We start from the raw sequence: 23,287 nt of genomic DNA, 5'->3' as shown, positions 1-23,287 counted from the left end.
TACAAAATCAAATATCTCAAGAGGATGATTAAAGGCAAAAGTTACCAATATTTACCAGAGTCCACTGTTAAGGCTGATGCGGCAAGCTTCTATCGGTCATAGATTCTCACTAATTCATTTTTTAGGCTTAATTACAAAATAAGTTTTTAGGTATCTCAACTTTTTTTCTGGTCAATTAGGTGTCTATATTTCAATATATTAATGGTTGATTTGCTACATTTGTGTTTTTATAGGGACTAAAACTGTTATTGTATTATGCAAATTTATCCATTTTATTAAGTTGGATCATTAAAATAAAAATGTAAGGTTAAATATATGGAGGACTAAATAAGTAGTTACCCAAATGAATTTAATTTTACCCTTTCTTAACCACGGAAGAATCTGATCTCCCTTTCGCTCCCAAAATATCCTCATATATTTGTCTGAACTCTTGGCTCCCTTGAGCCTTAAACCTCTAAATTTTCAACCGAAGAAAGTATGGATTCTGCAAGAATTTTCTCATAGTGATAACAAAGAGCACATCAAGTGTTTGCTAAAATAATTAGCTAAACCTTTTTTTCTCTCTGTTTTAACTATCTTATAGAGTTGCTCACCATAGAGATAGATAGTAAAGCCTGCAACTTTCTCGTCATATCTCTAAATGGCAGAGAGGCTCGCTCTCCCTCTTCTCCTTCCAAGTCCCCCACCTGTTAAAACCCCATTTTCATACCAAACCCACCACCAAAACCACTTTACAACCCAAATCACCTCCTCCCTCGGCTCCAGTCCTTCAAGACCTCCTCCTTCGACATAACTCCAAGTCGCAACAACCCATCGAGCCACAAGTCCAGACTCGGACCCGGACCCGTCTCGGCCGCTCACGTGACCTCAACCGTGGGAAGCGTTGGACTCATAACAACCTCTGCGCTCAAGGTCAGCAGGCTCTCAACTCCTTAATCGACCCTCTTTTGATGCCAATCGACTTGATGTTGTTTTAGCCAAGTTATTTGAGCATACCAAGAGAACCCAGATGTAGGAACGGATTTTTTGACTGCCGAAGTGCTGGGAATTGTTAAAGCTTTGGGTTTTACAAGAAATCTGACTTGGCTTTGGGTGTTTTTAATTGGTTAGGCTAGAAAATACTGTGAGTTGGCCTTGAATAGTTCAATTGTGCTGTTATTAGTATGTTAGGAAAGAGGGAGGGTTTCTGTGCAGCCAATTTGCTTAATGGTTTGCACAAGAAAGGGTTTAGTCTCGATGTTTTATGCTTTACATCGTTGATAACAGCGTATGCCGGTAGCGGGAGGTATCGGGAAGCAATGATGTTTTTAAGAAATGGAAGAGGAGGGCTGCAAACCTACTTTGATTACTTATAATGTGATTTTGAATGTGTATGGTAAAATGGGCATGCCTTGGAGTAAGGTCATGGCTCTTTTCGATGGGATGAAGAGCGATGGAGTGCCCCCGATGCTTATACTTATAATACACTCATAAGTTGCTGTCGGGGTCTTTGCATGAGGAAGCGGCTTTGGTTTCCATAAAATGAAATCGGCTGGTTTTAGTCCGGATAATGTTCTTACACATGTTAGATGTTTATGGGAAGTCTCGGCGACCTAAGGAAGCTATGGATGTTTTGAAAGAGATGGAGCTTAATTGTTTTGCCCCTAGCATTGTGACTTATATTCGTTGATTTCTGCTTATGCTAGGGATGGTCTTGGAGGAAGCGATGGACTTGAAAACACAGATGGAGAAAAAGGGATTAAGCCTGATGTTTTTACGTATACCACTTTTTTTTGTCAGGATTTGCAAAAGCCGGAAAGAGTGTCCGCAATGATGATTTTTGAGGAGATGAGAAGTGCTGGCTGCAAGCCAAATATTTGTACTTTTAATGCTCTGATTAAGATGCATGTAACCGCGGAAAGTTTACCGAGATGATGACGATTTTTGATGAGATCAAGGGATGCAATGGTGCACCGGATATTGTTACTTGGAATACACTACTGGCAGTGTTGGGCAGAACGAAATGGATTCAGAAGTGTCGGAGTATTCAAGGAGATGAAGAGGGCAGGTTTGTACCTGAAAGAGACCATTCACACTTTAATCAGTGCATACAGTCGCTGTGGTTCTTTTGATCAAGCCATGGCTATTTATAAGAGAATGCTGGAAGCTGGAGTTACCCCAGACCTTTCTACATAATGCTGTTTTGGCTGCTTGGCACGGGGAGGACTTTGGAAGCAGGCCGAGAAATACTGGCTGAAATGAGAGATGGTCGTTGTAAACCCATGAGCTGACTTACTGTTCTTTGCTTCATGTTATGCAATGGGAAGCAGGTAGACCGATGCATGCCCTTGCGGAAGAGATATACTTGGTATCATCGAACCTCATGCTGTGCTCCTAAAGACTTGTTTTGGTTAATAGTAAATGTGACCTTCTCGTGGACACGGAGCGTGCTTTTTTGGAATTGAGGAGAAAGGATTTCCGCCCGACATAACTACTCTAAATGCCATGCTCTCAATATATGGCAGGAGGCAGATGGTTTTCCAAGACAAATGAGATCTTGAACTTCATGACTGAGAGTGGCTATAGTCCGAGCTTGACAACCTACAATAGTTTGATGTATATGTATAGCCGCTCTGAAAATTTCGAGGAATCGGAAAAAATCTTAAGGGAAGTTTTGGTGAAAGGAATTAAACCCGATATAATCTCGTTCAACTGTTATCTATGCCTATTGTAGAAATGGTCGAATGAAAGAGGCTTCACGGATATTTTTGGAAATGTGTGATTCTGGCCTTGTCCCAGATGTGATCACTTATATACCTTTGTCGCAAGTTATGCATCTGATTCTATGTTCGAGGAGGCCATCGATGTTGTCCGATTCATGATTAAGCACGGCTGTAAACCAAACCAGAATACATACAATTCCATAGTCGATGGATATTGTAAACTTATCGTCGGGATGAGGCTAGATGTTTATCAGCAGCCTTCCGAAGCTAGATCCGCATATTTCCAAGGACGAGGAAATTAGATTATCAGACCGTATCATGGAAAAATGGTCATAGAAGGTTGTCTTTCGTAAAGAAAACCTTTCACGGCTGTGTTACCACTGTTTGTCGTCATGTTTATCGATTTGAACACGGAGAGCAAGAAGGAATGCGGTCGTGTTTTGCATGATTCCGACGTGGTCTTCAGCTTTTCGAATGCCTAGAGCTGTATTTAGCTATGCATCTAGCTGGGGGGAAGTTTGTAGTATATAGCTCCGATGAAACAGGGGAGAAAGAAGGTATGCACAATTGCTTTTTTTATGCCAGTCAATAGAAATCACCATGTGAAGTTAAACGCATTGTCTCTGCAAATTTGTTATCTAAAGGAATGTTCGATATCTTTGCACGTTGGATTTCCGGTTCGATTACACTTTAAGTCCCTATTAGTTTTGAAATCAATGAAATTAAGTCCTGATCTCTCAACTTTTCTAATTATTCTTTAAATCCCTATTAATTTTAAAATTAGACGAATCAAACCTTATTCTCTATTTTTAGTTTAAACATTTCTTAATTTCTGCCAATTTAAAAGATAAACAATTTGTTTCTTCCTGTGGTTTCATCCTAAGCTTCGGACCATCAGCTATATCTAGGGATGGTTATTGGTCAGATTTTTGACTGAAAATTAACCTGAGTATTATAGTTTTTTACCTATCACTTGATCCGACTCGGGTTTATGGTAATTTTATCTGATCCAAATATTAAGATAAAAACTCGTACCTTACACAATTATATATAAAAAAATTATTCAGTAAAATAGGGACCGAATTAAAAAAAAATAAAAAGTGTGTGATTATCTTTAAATATATAAATGATAAATATACTATTATCTCAGATTAAATCAGGAATTTTCACATTAAATTTGAACTCAATCTAACTTTATCTTAATTAAAATTTGATCCGCATTTATTTTATTTTTAAAAAAAAAACTTATTTTTTTTTCTAAATTTGTCAAGCCAGGTCTATGTCCATCCTTATCACCAGGGACGAAGTAAAAAGGGGCAGGTAGCAGCCTCCCTGGTTGAAAGGGGAATCAAATACCAAATACAATTTAACCCTGTTTAGCACTTTCACTAAATGGAAAAATTCAGATTTTTGGCCCCTTCTAAAAATTACTTATTATTTTAGTCCTCTTAAAATAAGTTTCAACCTCGACCCCTTCGAAATTTTATAAGTTTTAGCGGCTATCAAACCCTTTTAAGAGAACTGCAATATTATAGCACCCAAAAGGTATGCAGGTAGGGTCAATCATGCCAACCGGAAAAAACCAGAAGACCAAACCGCCAACCCAAGGCAACATTTTATATGGCACAAACAAATCATAAAGAATGAGAGGGATCAGTTGGTAGATAAGGATGTTTATGTGGAAGCTGCGTTCTCCACGCCAGCATGATCATATACCGATGTGTTTCCAAGGTGGCTCAGCCTTGGTCTTTAAGAGTAGGCTGAAGAAAACATGTACCGATTCGCGCTCCCATTCAGTTATGGAAAGAATCTCAGATGGTCAAACTCTACCTGCTTTTCTCAGTCTGTTAATTCCTACACGTCACTTTGTCGAAGAATATGACTAAAAACAAAGACAGAGCAGACCAAGTTTCAGACACCAGGTTTCAGCTTTCTTACACAACATCAAAATGAGTTGTGGTGGGCAGGAGCCATCGGTGCTGCCAAGGTAAAGTTCAATCAACTCCCTTCTTCTTTCATCTGATGATCGTGTCAGTCTGAGTTTAAAAGCTCGATGATGTTACTCATGTTTTTTATGTAGCATGGGATAAGAAATCTAGTGAAGCCGAGAACTGCATTGTTATGGCACTATGTTACGCAATGTGTTGAAGCCGTGGTCCCGAATGCGCCGAAGTTGAAACTATATGCTTGCAAACCGGTCGTCGGCACTACACCGGTCCATCGGATTTGATCGGCAAGGTTCGAGTTCAGCCCCATGATCCTCCTTTTCACGAGGATCTTCCTAGGCTTAAGTCGTTGAATTTTTGTTATACGCTTGAGGATGTTTTGTTCGAAGAAGTTAAGGGAAAGGATAGATTGACATGGTCAGTTCATAGGCCTGCACTTGTTTTCGGGTTTTCGCCTTTTAGTTCGATGAACATTGTTCGTAGTTTATGTGTTTATGCTTCGATATGTAAGCACGAAGGCAAGCCATTGATGTTTCCTGGGAACCGGCAAGCATGGGACGGATACTGGGATGCATCCGACGCGGATTTGATCGCGGAACATCAGATATGGGGACGACGAACCGACACGCGAAGAACGAAGCCTTAATGCAGCAACGGAGATGTGTTTAAGTGGAAGCACTTATGGAAAGTGTTGGCTGACCAGTTCGGAATCAAACATTACGGATACGAAAACCGATGAGAAGCTGAGCTTGGTTGAGATGATGAAAGACAAGGTCCCGTGTGGGATGAGATCGTTAGACACAACCGTCTCTCGCCGACAAAATTGAACGACGGCGACATATGGCGGTTCACCGATTCGGTGCTTTTCGGGAAGTCATTGTTGGATAGTATGAATAAGAGCAAGAGCACGGATTCGTCGGGTTTAGGAACTCGAAAACATCCTTCGGTTCATGGATTAATAAGATGAAATCTCACAGTATTGTTCCTTAGATTTAAGAATTGATTATATTTGTTGAATTTTTTCACCATATGTTAAAATTTCAAAGTCCTAGTTGATATTATGTCTCGGGTCTCGATTGATAATGCACACACATCCTATAGTCATAGCTCAAAACATAAAAAAACAAACATTCATCTTAACCATTGATCACATTCGATAGGTTCTATAAAAATAATTTATGATTAAGAATTAGAATTAAAATATAATTGAAACTTGTATAATTATCAAATGGGCTTATCATTTTGGTTGGTTAGTTTGACCTAACAAGTTAGGTGATACGGGTAATGCTAGTTGCCAAAATTCGCATGTCGTGGATTTAAGGAACAAGTCTCACAAATTTTATTCCAACATTGATTTAGACACAATCTACAACCCAACTTTGTCGTTGTTAGCCTCCATTTGTTTTAATTTATCAAAATTAACAAGTTAATTCAACTAGTAGTAGACATATACGATTTGGTTTTGATCAATTTAAATAATAATAATAATAATAATAATAATAATAATAATAATAATAATAATAATAATAATAATAATAATAATAGTTTATCATTTTCAATTCGGTTAAAATTAATTTTTTATTTTTCTCAATTAATTTTAAATTTTGAGATTTATATTTATTTTGATAAAAATTTTTTTAATATAAATCGCTAGTCTTATTAAAAGTAAAATATATAAAATTACAATAAGGGTTTAAAACTATCATTGTAAACTAATACATTAAAACTAGTCACTTTAGATCATGTAAGGACTATACATGGAAAAATGTTAAAAACCCAACCAAAAGATTCGGGAAAAAAATTAGATACAAACAAATTTGACTGCATCGGTAAACAAACTATAAAGGGATTAAGCTATTGAAAGTCCATCGAAAACCGTAATCAGAGTCGAGCGTCATGATATTAATGAACGCAAAATCACGTATCCAAATTCAATTTGAGGCTCAATATCAAGGAAGATCAATATGATTACAAATAAGAGTCATCTTGATCAGTCGAGGCGTTGTCAAATTCAACCTTGAAAAAACATAAAATAAAAAGAAAGATCGAACAACCAAGAAAGAAAATGAAAATCGTACTACAAAGACATAGAAAAACATATTATAAAGACAGAGAAAAACGTGTCACAAAAGTATAATTATTTTTATTCAAAAAATTTAAAAATAAACAAAGAGAAAAGAAAACCGACGGTCGACAACCAAAGTAAAAAATAGTATCTCCTCCAATTAAACAAAATTAAAAAAGGGTTATTCTGGTTTTTTTTTTGGCAGCAAGTCTATAATTTGATAAAATAATTTTTTTAACTTTTTAACATTATTTGATAGAATTTTAAAAAAATCATAAAATATCTAATTTTTCTAAGTAAATAAATTAATTTGTATATATATTTTCAAGTTATTTCTTTATTCTTAAATATAAAATACTTGCTTTTACATTAAAATAATTAAAATTAATTATAAATTAAGTGAAAAACTGAATTCGATTTGAATAATTAAGTTATTTTTGGTTTTATGAATAAATCGTCCAAACACTTGTTCGGATCAGTTTTCAATTTTTGTTGCTCAACCCAGTAAACACACAAATTTAAATTATTGTCTTTTTTGGGTTAAATTATTGCTAATAAGATTTAGCAATATTACACAATTGAATTAATTTTTCAATTTTCATAAGCATGAGGATCAAATCTTAATAAATTAGGTAGAATGATCAACTACTCAATTTTCATAAAACAAAGGGACAGAGTTCGTAATAAAGCAAAATATAAACTCAACAATGAACAATAAAAAAATAATAAAGCAATGGTGTTTCGTTTGCCTTCCATTCGTGTGGGATTCATCCATATCAACGGACAAGAAACGATGATCGGAGTTGGTAGAACTTCATGGGAAACACCCACAGCCGCCTGCTTCTGTCGGAATCCTCCCATCGCCAACCCTTCAGTGACTTAAAGTACCTTAAGATCCAATCCCACGTATCATTTGGTGTCTATACATGAAGAAACTCGCAAGAAAAGTCGGTGCGCTAAACCTATATAACTTCGTCTGTACTCAGAAATTGTTTTAAGCAACTCTTCTTCGTTTCCTTCATCTGCATTGTACGAGTAGATATCGATCGGCGCCGTCGGCACACCCTGGCATTGTGTTTAATCTTATTATTCGAAGAGCTTTGGTATTGATCGAGATAAATAACAATAACAGTTATATCGTCGTGGAAATGGCGTCTTATTCCCTTTTCGATTTTCTTAATATCACCATATCTCATCTCTCTTTTCTTCGCGACTTCTTGAAGAGCGGCTCTTACTAATCTCTTAGCAATACCCTGCAAGTAATTCAAGCTAAGTCAAAAATCAATAACATAATGCTACGGAGTAGGTACTGTTTTCATTAACTGATAAGACGAACAAGAAAATACTCACGGCTCGGGGGTTTCTGAACACGATGTCGACTGCGGTTTCATCACTCAACTGCTCCCATAGGCCATCCGATGCAAAGATCAGAAATCGGTCTTGTGGCTTGAGCTTTCTAATAAGGATGGAGGGTTCTGCTGTAATAACTGGTCTTTTGAGGGGAACAGGGTGCCCAAATCGTTGAAAGATTGGATCTCTATAGAAATCGGGCTTCTTTAAGTAAACATCACCAATGGACCTTGACACCTGAAGAAAACGAGACAAACACGGAAAATCAACGCTTAGAACCGACCAATGCTGAAGTTACATGAGCTTAGCATTATGGTTCAAGGGCCTGCATTTGCTCAACTTCATGCATACAAGCAATGACAGGAAAGAAATGTGTACGCATATCGAATTCATCAAACCGAGAAATCAACTAACCTAAACTATTATAATTGAGTTGCCTATAGATTTGTTTTGTACATCAACACTTGAAACCGACATGATTGTTACAATCTTAATCTAGATTAAGATTAAAACCAATGCTGAAGTTACATGAGCTTAACATAATGGTTCAAGGGCCTGCATTTCTGCAACTTCGTGCATACAAGGCATACAAGCAATGCCTGGAAATAAATATGCGTCTGCAAATTGAATTCATTGAACCGAAAACGAACCAATCTAAACTATTATAATTGAGTTGCTTATACATTTGTTTTGTACCTGGATTATGCCCTTAATCCTCCATACTCCGCGTGTGTACACCACTACTTGAGAATCATCCGGATGAAGTGCCTCGACCTCCTTTCTTACTTCCTCGACTCCGACATTGTGATCGGTCGACAGCCTCTCTGCCACCACCTTCTTCTTCTCACCCTCCGAGACTCTCTTGCCGAGAACAGCTCTCGAGTCGCCGAGATTAGCCACATACAACACATCATTCGATATAGCACCAACAAGACAGCATGATCCCACCGAAGCAATTTGAGGCCTAACAGGCAATGATCGTTTCACCAAACGCAAAAACTCCTCTTCAGTAGCACTGAATGCCTTCTTTATCACGTCTGCAGATAACCCCCCTTGCTCTGTAGCAAATTCTGCAATTAAGACAAATAAATTAAGGGTAAAAACACAGAGATTAAGACAAGATGATATTTGATTATTCCATAGACAAGATAGATGAAGAGGACCATTTCCCATAATCTAAAAAAAATGAAGAAAAATGGTGAAAGGGGCATAGAATAACTACTGTGGAGAAAAGGGAAGAGATGTTTGTTGACAAATCTGGAAGCTTCAGGGCCACCATGACCATCATAAACACCAACATAGGTACCAAAAGGGATGTAAAGACTTGGCTTTGATCTTCGAGGCTTTTATTAGCTTGAACAACGGCGATGGAGTAATCACCGGAAGCGTGGGGTTTAAGATCAGCATGCCACATGAGAGCATCCCCACCTGCCCTCCACCCAAGGCAACGCTCGAGCGGCCTAGCGAGCGATCGCAACATCATCGTCATCGTTGTTGATCTTTTTTTCCCCGATTTGTCTTCGCTTCAAACCCCCTTCGCTATATGTACGTAAAGATCCTTCGTGGTTTCCTTCTTCTGGTTGTTGGTTTCTCTTGTTTTTTCTTCTTCTACGGGATTAGACTGTAAAGGAGGGAGCTTTTAGGGTTTGATCACTTTGGGGTTTTTCTTTTTGGTTAGGTTAATGAATGGTTTAAAGATATAGAGAGAGAATGGAGAAAAAGAAGAAGATGCCGCGTGACGGGGAAGATGACCACGACCAGATAGATGATACCGCTGTGCCCTACGCGTTTTCCTTTTTTTTTTCTTTTCAAAATTTTGGTTTTAAAGCTTTCTCAAGATGGTTTAATCACACGTTTCGTCCCTGTATTTTGCGAAAATTGAGAAGTTAAGGTCAATGACACCTTAATAAACGTACAGATATGATTTGATGGTTTTCGTTAATTTATTGTTTAAATATTGTTAAATTGTTGGCTCTTAGTAAACACGTGGTTTTTGTTAATTTGTTGCATAAATATTGTTAAATTACTGATTTTTCTAATTTTTATCCCTCTACGAATATTGGAAGTTATTTTATACACAAAACTATCTTATAATCACTTTACACTCTTACTCCATCCCTACTTGACCTTTGCAAAGGGGCAAAATATATTTCACTAAACATTTTCTACTTAATTAGAATTATGAATTGTTCATACTCGAGATCACAAGGTTAATTAACTGACCCTATTACAAACAGAGATACGCTCTTAAATCCACCAATTTGTTTATTCTTTTTCCTTCTAGGCAATTCCTAATCTCTATCGTTTTGCCCCACTTGTAATACTTTATTCGCATCTACTTCTTTTGTGGGCTTCCTTTTCTTGTCTGTGTTCTGCCCCCCATTTCCCTTTACCTGCCATCTCTTAACTCATCTTTCTTCCAAGTTTTCAAACACAATTTGATAAAAAAAAAACTTTCTTTTTCGTAACAATCCGCTATGGGAGGAGGAAATGGCCAAAAATCAAAGATGGCTCGTGAAAAGAACATGGAAAAGCAAAATGCTGCTGAAAAAGGTATACCATACTTAAAAGTTCCTTCCTTTCTTCTTCTTTCCATCTCTTATTTGTCTTTTGGTTAAATCTTTCATTGATCTTTCTGGTTTTGTTTTGATAGGAAGCCAGCTTGAGACTAACAAGAAGGCCATGTCCATCCAGGTAGTACCTGTGCATGCTCTTTTGGGTTTCGTTTACTTGTTAGATTTAAAACTTCCCTTGCTTGATCTGTTGTTCTTGTCCCATGATCTATGATTATTTCTTTATCTTCCTTTGATAAACTTGGGTCTTGATTTGTTGTTGGTATCACGGTTGCTTCCGGTGGATAATGGTGGCTGAGAGCAGTGCAAGGTGTGTATGCAAACATTCATGTGTACCACAACCGAGGTGAAGTGCCGGGAGCACGCCGAGAATAAGCATCCTAAATCCGATCTATTCGCATGCTTCCCTCATCTTAAAAAATAAGGCATCGAGGACGTCGGCTTGTTATAGTGCATGATGCATCTGTGTTGTATCCCTTGGAACTCTATGATTTCTCTTTCACAAGCCTGTAAAAAACAAAACAAAAACTCAACTGAGTGATTTCACTCTTGCAATCTTAATGTCGTGTTCAAATGATGGGTGTCCTCTGATTGTATTTGCAGTTTTAGCTGCCCCTCTTGCTTGTCGGGTATACCTTGCATTAGTTGCATTAGCTTCTAACTTCGAATTTTTAAACTACAATTCCGACGAATTTACCGAAATAGCATCCTTTCACTGAAATCTTGGAAAGACGTGGATGAGTGATTTTTACACACGTGGACTGACCAAGTACGCCTTTCATCGTGCTTGATGGCATATCTGGCCGGTTTATCTTCCGTCCCAGAAAATTCAACGGACGGTAAAGGAGGGGCTTCACCGAATTTCAGTATGTACGCTGTCTCATGAACAGGTCGCAACTGCTGAATCAATTGAGCATCGAGATACGAATCGCAAGAGAAACACCAAACCGAAAGGTCACTGATTTCACACAACCAAGGAGAAAAAGAGTTACCCAAGAAAGCTCGCCTAAATTTCACAAGGAACTCAAAAAAGAAAGCAATTATAAAAACATACCTATGACTGAGTGCTACACAATGGGTCGTTTGCTTATAATGGTCGAGCATATGCTTATTCACAAAACGGCTACAAAGCACAACTTTGCAGGAAAAACATAACCAATTCTCACTTGGGTGTTAGCACCTTGTTATGCATAAAATGCTTTGTAAGATTAGGAAAAGGAATTCTATATAATCTTACCCCAACAATCTCCAATAAAGAATCATAAAATGCAAACCTCAAAAAAGTTTTAGTAGCTCAACTTGCTTAAAATACCGATAGTCTATCGATGAACTAGAAGAACAATTAAGGTACAGTCAACAAAGGCAATGAAATAGGTGCAAATATGTTAAGAAAAACTAAAATGTCTACCAACACATGTTCGAATAGCTTTGCAGGGTTCAATCCGACTCGAGTTTGAATATATTCGAGGCACATATGCTTCTGGACAAACTAGAGTTGTCTGTATACCCAAAATTTCTATTAGTATTATCAATACAATCAATCAAACAAGGGATGAAAAGGGGTTAAAAATAACCTGTTGCAAGGAGTGTTAGGGATTGGGATGTGACCGAGATCGGAGGATAAAGAAGCCAAGTGATCACAGTACGTTTTAGCTTCCACCCATCCCGATTCGGAGCCGTACATTAGGTCGTAATCGTCTTCTTCGAGATGGATTTCCTGAAAATGGCAGATGAATGAAGAAGGCTTTGAAATTGGAAGAAACTAGTGGGAAAATGAATTCTCAAGATCTTCCGATAGTAGAATAGATTGTAAGTCTTGAAAGAAACAAATGGGTGGATAGATATTTCCAACTGAATCTGTATATCTAGAGATTAGTTAGTGAGAAAGCCAGTGATTGCCAGCTGAGAAGATGAGCCCGCTTGGTCCGTCATGGAGACTGGCAACAAAAGAGGAGTTTTTTTTTTTCCCTTGAAAGAGACGAGTCTTTCTGTGAACAACGCTATTATGTATCCTTAAATATTGTAGTTTAAAACAGAACTCACAATTAAACCCAAATTATATCAGTTTTTCATTTGGTAGCCAAGTCTAAATAGTTTTTCGTCTGTTAATTTATGTGAATAATATTTATTTACATAAATCATATTTTTTAAAAAAAAAAAATATTTTTAAAAGATGCATGATGTAGATCAACTTTTATGAGGTGTGATTTATAAGACGTATTTTGATTGACGTAATGAGCGATGGATATGAGACTCGGATTTGAAGGGTTTCGATCTGATTCAATTCAATTAAATCAGATTTTTTTAAAAAAAATTGAGTTCGGGTTAGATTCAGGTTTATGATGAAAATGCCCGACCTGACCCGACAAAAAATATATATATAATTTTACCTTATATATTTATGAATAATTACAATAATACACTTCTATATATTAAATTTTAAATAAATCATTGTTTTTATTCAATAAAAATAATATTTTATTATTATTTCGAGTGTGATTTAATTGAGTTAGAATTTTATCTCAAAAAATCAGGTCGTGTGGAGGTATATTTTCGGATAGAATTAAATCAAGTGAATGATGTAAAATTTTTGAGTTGAATCGGATTGATCCAAATCCGACTCATGTCCATCCCCGGACGTAATAAAGATTTAGACCATACTTTCAATGTTCATATCATCAAAGATGAAATAAATGAGAATAAAAAATTAAATAATAAAAGAAATTATCCAGAAAGGATTAACGTACACAGTAAATATTTATAATACATATTTGTACGAATCGGTCGAACGATTATGACAACACGTGTATATAAACCTCATATTCATTCGGTTAATGAATATATATTTTTTTAAATTATAGTTAAAATTTTGAGAAAAATCATATTTCATCCAATTGAAACTTGAGAGTATTATCGTGAAAACTTGATAAAATTCATACTTAAATAATCTTAAATCTCTCTATTTAATTATTTATTTATTTTTTAAAACCACATAAATTATTAAATAATATAAATAAATTTATAATAAAATTTATTGGCATTTTTTAAAAGTATTTAAATCGATGTTTGATTAACTCAAAGACTTTATGTAAATAAATCGGATAAAATTAGGGATAGTCAAAATACATATATCTGACGAGTTTTGATCCGACCTGATCTTATGGGATGTTTTTTTTTTGAAATTTCGAGATTCGAAGTAGGGCGAATTATATGGTATATAATTTCGGGGCTGGAAGAGATCGGGTTTAAGGTGAAAAAACCCGACCCAACCAAATAATTTAACCTTATATATATATATTTAATATCTTACGAAATTTTATATTTATATTTTAAAAATATTCTTTAATTATTAAAAATATAAAAGTTATAGTAAAATATATTATTATAACTATTTATAATATAATAAATAATTATAAATATATTGTTAAAAAATATATTATTTTAATTATTTTAAATATTATAGTAGATAGGGTAGGATTTAGGTTTTAACCTAAAAATCGAGATGAGTCGGTACAGGAGAAAATTAAAATTTATTGGGGTGAGATGGGGTCAGGTACAAGGTATATATTTTCGGATCTAGATCGAGACGGCCAAAAAACCACCCCGTCCCGTCCCACACCCATCCCTAGATAAAATATTGACTACACAACCCCACCAAAAAAACCAGTTGGGCTACGAGTCATATTAATGGGCTTAAAGAGGGTTTTACCCGCTAAAATCGTAAATTAGGGTTTATGCTCCGCATATATATCCGAGTCATGTTAATTGGGCTTAAACAAGCTTTTACCCGCTAAAATGGCATATTAGGGTTTATGCTCCTCAGATATATATACCCCGCGTTTCTTACAGATCCAAGCACCTCCGTGAAATCTAGGTTTTCTATTCATTCCCGTTTGGCATTTTTCAAGCTTTGGTGGAATAAACAGTCGGTCAGTGATGGGCCACTCTAACGTCTGGAACTCTCACCCCAAAACCTACGGCCCTGGCTCTCGCGCTTGGTACCGTCTTCTTCTCTTATTCTTAAGTCTTTCCTTTTTTTGCTTGCTTTGAAAGCCCAATGAGAACGCCATTTTGGTTTAGATCTTTTAGAGACTAGTTAGTCTTCGGCAGGATGTTTTACTTTTAGCATATAATAACTTAACGGAATGGATAAAGTTTTAGGTTATTGATTTTTCCGTGTCTAATCCATCGATATACCCTATTATTGAAAAAGGATTCGCTTAGTTGATGTTTTTATGAATTATTTGTCGGTAGCATCCTGGGTTTCTGTCAAATTTGTTGTTGTCTTTTGTTATTTTAGTAAGAGATTGAGAGGTAGGGGTTGCCCATTTGAACATGTGACTGGTATCAATTGAAGCCTTGAATAAGTCCTTTGTCACTTCTCCTGTGGACAAGCAATTGCTGTTGTTTTGTTTTGATGATTTGTTGTGTTTTGCTGTTGCTAATTGCTATGACTTAGGATTGTTTTGTTTTGTTTTGATAGCCGTGTTTGTGGAAACCCCCATGCCATCATCAGGAAATATGGTCTCATGTGTTGCAGGCAGTGCTTTCGTAGCAATGCCAAGGAAATTGGATTCATCAAGGTACTCGTCTGATGTTTAATGTTCTCTTATTCTTCATAACTGTTCCTGCAAACGGTTTCTTAACCTCTCGTTGTTTCACGTCTTCTTTGCAGTACCGTTGAATTTTATCTGGTTTAAAGCAAGGACTTTGTCCAACTATCTACCTTCAATATATGTTTTCTTCTTCTTTGGGGACGGGGCTAATTTAGTATGAACCTTAAAGTAATTGTTGAACTAAGAGTACTTTGTTGTTTCTCAATGAAGTAATCATAATGTTTTAATTCAGTAATTTACTTATTGTTAAGTTTGCATGTTTTTTGTGTTTGTCATGCGATGATCCTGTTGATAATTATTATTTCGCGTGAACACTCTGATGATTATTAGTTCTTTATGTGTTCTTTAAATGGAATTCGGTGTTGATTTATGTATATTCATTTAAAATCATAGAAAGTATATAGTTTGAAGCCTTATATCACATTTGATCATGGTTTATATGTTAGGTCTAGATTAGCATGGTCCATGGTGGAGTTGCATTTTTTATGCACTGCATCAGAATCATCTTCAATTTTTATATTGGGAAAGAGTATTGCCATAACACGTTTATAATGTTAGCTCTTTGATTAGTATGGTCCACAGAGAGGCCACTTATTGGCATTGCGTCATATTCTTCTACCTTGATTCTGAAGTCTGGAATAACTATTACAAGAGATTAGTTACTGTTGAAACTGTAGACTCTTATGTAAGATGCTGATGCTTTGGGTTATTCGATTTGAGTTTTGAATCATTGATGTTTTGATTATTTCTCTTGCTGGAAAAAGCAAGTTCACTAGGGTTTTCAGTTTTTTGCCCTTGGTGTACAGTTTAGCTTTTCGGCTATATGAGCCATGGAGTATGAACTATAATTCCATGTCTTAAACATGGGATTATTCTTGCGAGATCTGAGCTATCGACTTCATCCGGTAAGATGCTGCTTGACAAAGCTTTCTTTATGATATGCAATTAGAGTTGAGGTTAAGTTTTCTTAGTTTGATTTGAGTTCACCAGCCCAAAGTACTTGCGATTGTATATGGAGTCATTTTCATATTTGGTCATTTAATATATTATCGGTCTATTTCACCAACTTTATTTGGTTTAGGTGATTTTAAGTTAGTTTATATAAGATTTGGAATGAGATTGTCTCATTTGGTTTTTTAATATTTTCTGATAATGTCAATGACTCAAGTAAGATTACTAATAATAAGCACTATTTAAGAATGTGTTATCTACCATCATTTCTACGACATTGCAGTTTGGATAATTTTACCTTTGAAGATTATTGTTTTGAAAATTTAACCATTTCAAATAATATGAAATATATCGTTTTATGTATTTACATCTGTCTATGTAGTTTTTAGAATCCTGGAAGCGTTCTCAAGTTCCCATCTTACATGAAATTACTCAAATGTTTGAGCCATTCTGCTAAAAAAATGTCTGCCGCTGGTTGTTCATCAACTTGCCAGCATGATTCAGACCAAAGCTTTGTCTTTAATGTTATTGTTAGTGAAAAAAGATTCTACTGTAAAGCACTTGTTTGCCAACTTATGTACTTTGTTTATGTGTTGTCTTCCTTTAAATGTGGTCCATTCTGAAGGTTAAAGAATCACCAACCACAATTCTATTTTTTTTCTTAATTCCTTTTGAATCTTAGATCCCAAGAAAGGTGGCAATCAAAATATGTTTTGTTAAAAAAACATGCTTTAGCGAATGCGAATCCGGCATTAGAATAGTGATGGATCTTGCTGGAAAGGTAGAAAAAGAAGAAGAAGATGAGATGTAAACACTTGAGTGCCTTTCCCTTTCCTAACAACTACACCGACAACAACAATTTGCTTATGGAAATTGCAGGGTGAAGTCATCTGATAGGTGGGGTTCTTAAGTCTAATCGTCTGTTAGTTAGTTTAATCATGCGTCTAATCCCAAACCCATTTCAGATTTGACGTTTCTTCTTTGAACTACTAACTAATGTTTTACTCTTAACTATTTATATTTTTCAAGTCATATAAAAAGGGTATTGATGTTAGCCTAGCAACCAAATAGAGAGAGAATCAAAGGAGAGGATTGTATCTGTTTTTAGTCGCACGGATCATAATATTAATAAAAAAAGACTTTCCATATGGATTAAGCATTCTTTGGATTGGAATGATTATAAGTGATCAATTATGCGACCCACCACCTTTCCAATATAATAGCCTTAATATTATAAGTTATATTTTTCACTTTCTTGGATTTCAAAGTTGTATAATGTTCCAATATAATTTGAATGACGGAATGAACTACAATTTTGATGGTTGTATTAATTACTCTCTTCTTTCTTCGTTTATTCTCAAACTACTTGATAAAGATACAAAGAGAAAGTCGGGGGGTAAGATACATGAAAAGAGACATTGCATCTTATAGTAAACTAATAATTAACAAACGGATTTTAACTTTGCTTGCAATAATCACTTCCTGTCTTGTATTTTCTATATATATATATATATATATTAAATTCATTGCATATTTCCCATTTGACATGGTCAACCTTTTAGCTGCCTGTAAGCTCTTTTCATGGAGGTTAGCTTCTTCATGTCCCTCCCCTTTGATCTCTCTTTCTTATGTTAATTCATACAAACTTTATAGAACAAATCAGTAATTCACTTGAGATAGTTTACAGTTTGTTAATTATAGCCCTTTTCCTTGGCTCTCTCTCTCTTTCTTCTCGGCCTTGGCTCTTGCGCTTTGGGGGAATAACGGCAGCCGCTCAGTAAGTTTTCACCTTCTCTTCTACAACAGCCGCCATTATTTATTAGGTAAATTATATAAATAGTCTCCGAACTTTTAAGGCTCTTGTATTTTGATCACTCAACCTTTAAAACTTACAATACAATTATTGAATTTTTAGTCTGTTTTCAGTACGGTCTCTGTCGTTACTTCCCTTTAGTTTTAGTTGACGTGGCACTTAACTCATGTTAACCCCCGGTTAACCCCACTTCTTCTTATTCTTTCTTTTTTTCTCTCACACGTAAAAATAACTCACGTTCACCCCATATTTGATCAGCGGTGGCTCACATCGCCATCACCTTCGTCACCGGTGTCGCCTCCTGACCACACCTCGACCCTTAATTCATACTCACTGTTCACCATTCGTCCCAAACCGCAAGAAGACTGTTCAAACACTCATCCCCGATCTCTGTTGTAGGTGATCATCACTGTCGGTACCAGTAAGAGCGTCGCCCCATTCTGACCAAAGCCCACTTAACCACTCGTCAAGACTCACCTCCGTTAGTCATGGAGAGGACCCCAAATCTCATCAAAAAACTCAAATGTCCCTTTTTCGTTTTCATCGATTTTTGGCCAATTGGGTTGTCTGTTTGCAACACCGCCACCATTGTTGTAGTCCTTACACCGTTTTGACTAAAATCTAGTAGGTTGTGCCTTCTTTCCACAGGTCTTCCTCTGTTCGTCGTTTGTTAAGAAGAAAGAGAAGAAGAAGAAGAAGTTAACCGGGGGTTAACGAGAGTTAAGTGCCACATCAGCTAAAACTAACGGGAGCTAACGGTAGGGACCTTACTAAAAACGAACTAAAAGTTTGATGATTGTACTACAAGTTTCAAAAGTTGAGTGACCAAAATGTAAGCGTCTTAAAAGTTTGGGGACTATTTATATACCTTACCCTTATTTTTTAAAATTAAATTAAACACATAATTTTACTTTAAATTTTATGAAAATAATCATTTTAGATCTCTATCATTTTAAATTTCTTTAAAAGATTTCACTATATTTATAGTTCAAACAATAATATATTATATATTTACATATTGTTTTGTTAAATAATTTGTCTTCAATATTTTTGGTAGTTTTATAAGATGTTCATCTTTAAGTTTGATAATTATATGAAATTTTAATATAATTATACATATTTAATTTATTAATTAAATATTACAAATATTTTTTATGAAACACCATAATTATAAATAAATAAAAATATGAATTGGTTTGTAACATTTACCTAAGATAAAAAAAAAGTAAAGGAAAAAATATTTTTTATACTTATAAATCAATAAGTCTTCTCTGATATACTCACCATACCTAATATAAATTAATGTCACATCAAGGAAAGGTAGCTTTCAAGTTTTCAGAAGACAGTTAACCTGAAATAGTTTGAATTTGATATTTGAAAACTTCAAAAATAAATTTAAATTTCCATTAATTATATTTAATATAAATTCTATATTTTCAGAATCTGATGTCATAAATCTTCTTATAATTTCTATATAAATTCAAACCTTATTATAATGTAAAATTTAACTTTTATTTTGATTTAATTTCTATATAGATCTAAATATATTTTGACTACTAGTTTAATTATATCATAAATCTGAATATAACATTAAAATTCATAATTATAATACTTAATAGTTAATTAAGGAATAAAACACAAGTTTATGTAATTAATATCATTTCCTCAATGTATTTCTCTATCATTAATACCATAAATGTGTTCATTATAACACTTTTTTTTGGGTTCAAAGTGTTCATCATAAGGCTTTTAATTCATTAAAACTAAAAAAAGATATGAATAATTAATTAACATAACGTCTTTCCAAAGATTCATAAGAGCTCGAACCCGAAAAATCCCAGCTGAATCTCTTCTCTTTGCCGACATCTCTCACCTTACCTACTGTTTTCTTCAGTGGCTCTGAAAACCCAGAAAATCTCTGTTTTTTTTGGCTGCTGTTGAAGTTAAATGCATAAATTACCTAAAATCTTGTTTGTTTTCATGTTATCAGCTATGAAAACGAAAACCCATGGTTGGTAATTTACTGAAAATTTCTTTCTAGGAAATGTAGAAGAGAAAGTTGAATCCTTTTGCAGTCTCAGATGATGGTGGCGGCTGCATTTTCTCGTCCTCAAACTCCTTCAAAGCTCATAGAATCAAATACTGATCATGAAGAAAACCCGAATTCGACTACAATTAAAGGGTCTGCTCTTAAAGACAATGGTTCCATTGTTAAAAAGAAACCCAGAGGTAGACAGGTTCCTTCGCGGTATTTGTCGCCATCTCCATCGCATTCTTCAGCAGCGGAAACAACAACTGCAGCCAAGATGACGGCGAGGTTCCCTTCACCTCTTATTTCTCGTTCCTCTAATACGACGGCGACGAACAAAACGACGACGATATTTCCTTCTCCACTTCCTAAACGGTCTCAATCCGTTGACCGGAGGCGGCCCGGCTGTCAAGTGTCGCAAGGAAACAATGTTGATTCCACGGAATTGTCAGCTGCCACCAAGATGTTAATCACTTCAACGAGGAGCTTATCCGTTTCGTTTCAAGGTGAGGCCTTTTCGCTTCCGGTTAGTAAGACGAAGTCCCAAGTGGGTTCTACTTTGACTAGGAAAGCAACTCCCGAGAGGCATAGAGCTACTCCCGGAAGAGATAGAGATCATGGGGTGAGCTCGAAACCCGCGGATCAGCACCGCTGGCCTGCGAGAACCCGGCAGTCGAATTCGGGTTCGAATCCGATGTCTAGGAGTTTGGATTATTTTGGTGAAAGGAACTTGCTTGGTGGATCTGGTGCAATGCTGGTTAAGTCATTGATGCTTGATGAGAGTAGTAGGAGGATATCTTTTGATGCAAATTGTGTAAATGAGACTTCTTGTGCCTCTTGTGATCTATTTGCATCCGATACAGAGAGCGTGTCGTCCGGGAGCACGAATTCCGGAATGCAGGAATGTGGAGGAAATGGGATTCCTGAAGGGAGGAGTGGTTCCCGTAGTGTTCTTTCGTCGGCGAGGTTTTGGCAGGAAACTAATAGCCGATTAAGACGGCTGCAGGATCCAGGTTCACCTTTGTCAATGAACCCCGGGCCTAGAGTTGCTGCAATGTCCTCTCCGAGGACAATGACTTCTCCTATTAGGAGAGGTACAAGGCCTGCTTCTCCTAGTAAGCTTTGGACATCTTCGGCTTCCTCTCCTTTGAGGGGGCTAAGTCCAGCTCGGGTGAGAAGCGCGGTTGGGGGTCAGATGATTGGTAGTTCTGTTAATAACCCTTCGATTCTTAGCTTTTCTGTTGATATTCGTAGAGGAAAAGTGGGGGAGGATCGAATCGTTGACGCACACACGTTGAGGCTTCTTTATAACCATTACTTGCAATGGAGATTTGCAAATGCAAGGGCTGAGGCGGTTTTCATGGTGCAGGAACTCCATGCCGAGGTATGGTTATCCTCCTCGTCCATCTTGTTGTGTTCCCTAGATGTTCAATAGTCTTGATCTAAGATATTTGGTGCATGTTTTAATTTACTTCACTGTAATAGTTTGTCAAACAAGCTTGAACCCAACTAGTTTACGATAAAGCTTACTTGTAAAGCAAGCGACAGGGTAATTCTCGCATAACAGTATCTTTTTAGAGAGCATCATGCAATATTGTCCAATATGACATCATATAAATATTGCTAAGTTCATGTGCTATCACGTCGTATAAGTACTAATACAGTAATGAGAATCACGGATGGAAAAGTTGAGCGGCAGGGTTTTGCTATATGTAATGAACATGAATGCCTAGGTTTTCGGTTATCAAGAGGTTGATGCAATAGTCAACTTGGCATAAAAAAGGGACCTAGTCGGAAAAAAAAAAGGTTTGCGAGTTTAGGCTTAACATGATGCTCTCTGATAAGTCCGGCATTGTCATGGCGAATGTTCCTTTTTGTTGTAGCAGAAAGATCTGTGGAATGCATGGGTAAGGACATCAGAATTGCAGTATTCCGTCACTCTCAAGAGAATTAAGTTGCTATTACTGAGGCAAAAATTGAAATTGACTTCCATCCTGAAGGGACAAGTAATACTCGAATCTTTATTTTCGCAAAGTATTTAATCGAACGTGTTCATATTTTTACCTTAGTGGTAGTTACTGAATATCGGTTGATTTCATTCACACTGCTTAAGCATGAATTTCCTGTTATTCATGACTATAACTTGTTATGATTGATGAGTGCAGATATCTCGTTTAGAAGCATGGGACCTCCTCGACGGAGACCACACCAGTTCTTTGCTAGGAGCAACTGAAGCTTTAAGGGCCAGTACTCTTCGTCTTCCGATTGTTGGAAAAGCAGTAGTGAGTTTCTTCTGTTTTTCTCGTTTTCCCTGCTCTTCAACAAACAATCTATTAATGATTTAGCTCGCGAGTATCCGTTTTCTCTCTAAATAGGTAGATATCCAGAACCTGAAGGATGCTGTCAGCTCAGCAGTGGATGTGATGCACGCAATGGCATCCTCAATATGCTCACTATCATCAAAGGTAAAATCCATGAATAAAATCTTGTGGAAAACCGATACCGGAAAAAGGAAACGCCGAGTTAATAGTACCATTTGTCCTTTGCAGGTGAAGGAGATGAATTCTTTGGTTACCGAGCTTGCGAGTGTAGCCGGAAACGAAAGGGTTCTGCTCGAAGAATGTAATGATCGTCTATCCCTGTTAACTGCCATTCAGGTAAAACACCGCTTTTATGTTTCGGGCTATTCTCCGATTCATCTACTTATGTTGCTTATTCGTTGACTGTTATTTTCGATTAGGTTAACGAATGTAGGGTGAGGTCGCATATACTACAACTAAGCCGTTTACCCACCACCGGCTGCCGGACAATACGCATCTAGAACTGATCTTTATTCGACTACTCACCCTTAATGCTAACAAACATTACCACCCATGTTCATGTTTTCCCAATGGGTGGAGGCGGTGCTGAACAAATTACAATGAGATCGAACGTATTCGGCTTCTCGTTTTAGCAAGCCTTTTGCATCCAGTTATTGTCATCTATGATCACACATGTAATTCTTTATATCTGAAGATAAAGAAAGCATTTTTTATATGTATATGCAAGTGTAAGTTCATCTGATAACCAAATTATCATTGTATTTCTGGTGCTGCTTTGATTAATCATGTTTATGTTCATGTATGTTTTGATTGGAAAGATCGTCTTCATAATGACCAATATTCAATCTGAATTAATTGATTAATATGTGTCCTCATATTTATCGGTATCCGATATCCAATCTAAATTAATCAATTAATAAG

General features: G+C 36.3%; 5 protein-coding genes and 2 pseudogenes across 6 annotated transcripts; 5 read left to right on the top strand and 2 right to left on the bottom strand.

Moving 5' to 3' along the window:
* Positions 1 to 388: 388 nt before the first annotated feature.
* On the top strand, positions 389 to 3,356 carry LOC120214882 (annotated as a pseudogene).
* LOC120215030 lies at positions 3,199 to 20,083 on the top strand (annotated as a pseudogene).
* On the bottom strand, positions 7,355 to 9,767 carry LOC120214885 (probable protein phosphatase 2C 63). The gene is given in 6 exon segments (XM_039212683.1): positions 7,355 to 7,784; positions 7,787 to 7,966; positions 8,064 to 8,300; positions 8,760 to 9,133; positions 9,286 to 9,375; positions 9,378 to 9,767. Coding segments are annotated over 6 exon segments (1,218 nt in total). The 5' UTR covers positions 9,553 to 9,767; the 3' UTR covers positions 7,355 to 7,622.
* On the top strand, positions 10,357 to 11,213 carry LOC120214890 (uncharacterized protein At2g23090-like). The gene is made up of 3 exons (XM_039212691.1): positions 10,357 to 10,616; positions 10,717 to 10,757; positions 10,941 to 11,213. The coding sequence occupies exons 1-3, from the start codon at positions 10,541 to 10,543 to the stop codon at positions 11,058 to 11,060; spliced, it is 237 nt and encodes a 78-aa protein (XP_039068622.1). The 5' UTR covers positions 10,357 to 10,540; the 3' UTR covers positions 11,061 to 11,213.
* LOC120215029 lies at positions 11,122 to 12,568 on the bottom strand. Its single transcript, XM_039212829.1, has 4 exons — positions 12,536 to 12,568; positions 12,211 to 12,353; positions 11,403 to 11,642; positions 11,122 to 11,143 (listed from the first exon to the last, which is right to left on the bottom strand). Exons 1-4 carry the CDS (start codon positions 12,566 to 12,568, stop codon positions 11,122 to 11,124), a joined length of 438 nt encoding a protein of 145 aa, XP_039068760.1.
* Positions 14,481 to 15,563, top strand: LOC120214891 (40S ribosomal protein S29-like). The gene is made up of 3 exons (XM_039212693.1): positions 14,481 to 14,634; positions 15,120 to 15,219; positions 15,312 to 15,563. Exons 1-3 carry the CDS (start codon positions 14,573 to 14,575, stop codon positions 15,318 to 15,320), a joined length of 171 nt encoding a protein of 56 aa, XP_039068624.1. The 5' UTR covers positions 14,481 to 14,572; the 3' UTR covers positions 15,321 to 15,563.
* Positions 19,803 to 23,130, top strand: LOC120214884 (QWRF motif-containing protein 2-like). Of its 2 annotated transcripts, none has more exons than XM_039212681.1 (6): positions 19,803 to 21,429; positions 21,929 to 22,051; positions 22,211 to 22,327; positions 22,421 to 22,510; positions 22,595 to 22,702; positions 22,786 to 23,130. In XM_039212681.1, exons 1-6 carry the CDS (start codon positions 20,098 to 20,100, stop codon positions 22,864 to 22,866), a joined length of 1,851 nt encoding a protein of 616 aa, XP_039068612.1. In that variant the 5' UTR covers positions 19,803 to 20,097; the 3' UTR covers positions 22,867 to 23,130. The 2 variants fall into 2 exon arrangements, with proteins under 2 accessions (XP_039068612.1, XP_039068613.1); XM_039212682.1 differs by having other exon boundaries at positions 19,805 to 21,429; positions 21,932 to 22,051.
* Positions 23,131 to 23,287: the final 157 nt, after the last annotated feature.

Source organism: Hibiscus syriacus, unplaced genomic scaffold, assembly GCF_006381635.1.
Source record: "Hibiscus syriacus cultivar Baekdansim isolate YM2019G1 unplaced genomic scaffold, ASM638163v2 tig00110109_pilon, whole genome shotgun sequence".
Lineage (NCBI taxonomy): Eukaryota > Viridiplantae > Streptophyta > Magnoliopsida > Malvales > Malvaceae > Hibiscus > Hibiscus syriacus.
Note: the sequence above shows the minus strand (reverse complement) of the source record. Positions and strands in the feature narration are given on the sequence as shown.